Genomic DNA, 966 nt, shown 5'->3' with positions numbered 1-966 from the left:
CTGTTGGCCAGGTCACGGGGGCAGCCGAGGCAGTGGCAGAGCTGCAGGGCCCCCACGTAGCTGAGGGGGGGGATGCTCAGGTAGAAGCCCAGCAGGTCCCGCCGGGGCCCCTCCAGCTCCGTGGGCACATCGATGGCAGCTCCCTTCCTGTGCTCCAGCAGGGCCAGGTCCCTGAGCAGAACAGCAGTCTCCTGCTGGCAGGAGCTGAAGAGGATGTGGATGCCAGCCTGGACCAGGGCCGAGAGCACTCCATCGTAGTACTGAGTGCGCTGGAAACAACGGGACGTTTCTCCTGCAGAGGGAAGGACAGGAAGCACAGTGAAGATCCAGTGTGAGGACTCACAAAGCAAACCAGCTCCAGGATCCCTCACCCTGAGAACTCACAACCAGACACACAGGGAGGGAACACATCCTGGGCTGGACAGAGCTTGGAGCAACCTGGGATAGTGGGAGGTGTCCCTGCCCATGGTAGGGGGTGGAACACGAGGAGTTTTAAAGTCCCTTCCAACCAAACCATTCTGGGACTCCATGAAATCAGGAGAGGTTTGGTAGAGCCACACAAGTACAAATGCACCTGAACACTGTTCCAAGAGGGACCAGCAGCACCCTGGAATTGGTGTCATGAGAAAAACTGGACAAAGAGGATGAAAACAAATGACACCCTCAGCAGTGGGATAAACAGGCAGCTCCAACTCAACCCACTTCCTACAGCCCCCTCGGAGCAGCTGCATCTCCAGGGATCAACTCCAGCAGTGTTCCCATATGGGAACTATCAACAAGTGAGATCTGCCATGAAACCAAAGCTGCACCCTCAACAACTGGATTGCAGTGGTGGAGTTTCATATCCCAGAACATCTGTAATGGAATCAGGATCTGAGCTCCATTCATCTGTGGAGCAGGTGCAGCAAGAGCTCTCAGTTACTGTCTAGATGGCCCTGGGAACAGACAGGGGAACCATCTGACTGC

The 966-nt window shown here is 56.0% G+C and overlaps 1 protein-coding gene across 1 annotated transcript in view; it reads right to left on the bottom strand.

Moving 5' to 3' along the window:
- Nucleotides 1-2: 2 nt before the first annotated feature.
- Nucleotides 3-966, bottom strand: part of FANCM (FA complementation group M) — a gene marked incomplete at both ends in the record, with an annotated part of 50,089 nt that continues 49,125 nt past the window's right edge. The window contains one exon of the mRNA XM_029965280.1: nucleotides 3-292. Coding sequence (XP_029821140.1) covers nucleotides 3-292 — 290 coding nt within the window. The remainder of the gene's footprint in view (nucleotides 293-966) is intronic.

Source organism: Manacus vitellinus, unplaced genomic scaffold (assembly GCF_001715985.3).
Source record: "Manacus vitellinus isolate BGI_N305 unplaced genomic scaffold, ASM171598v3 scaffold_94_pilon, whole genome shotgun sequence".
Taxonomy (NCBI): Eukaryota; Metazoa; Chordata; class Aves; order Passeriformes; family Pipridae; genus Manacus; species Manacus vitellinus.
The sequence above is the reverse complement of the archived record's forward strand: the minus strand, read 5'-3'. Positions and strand labels throughout refer to the sequence as shown.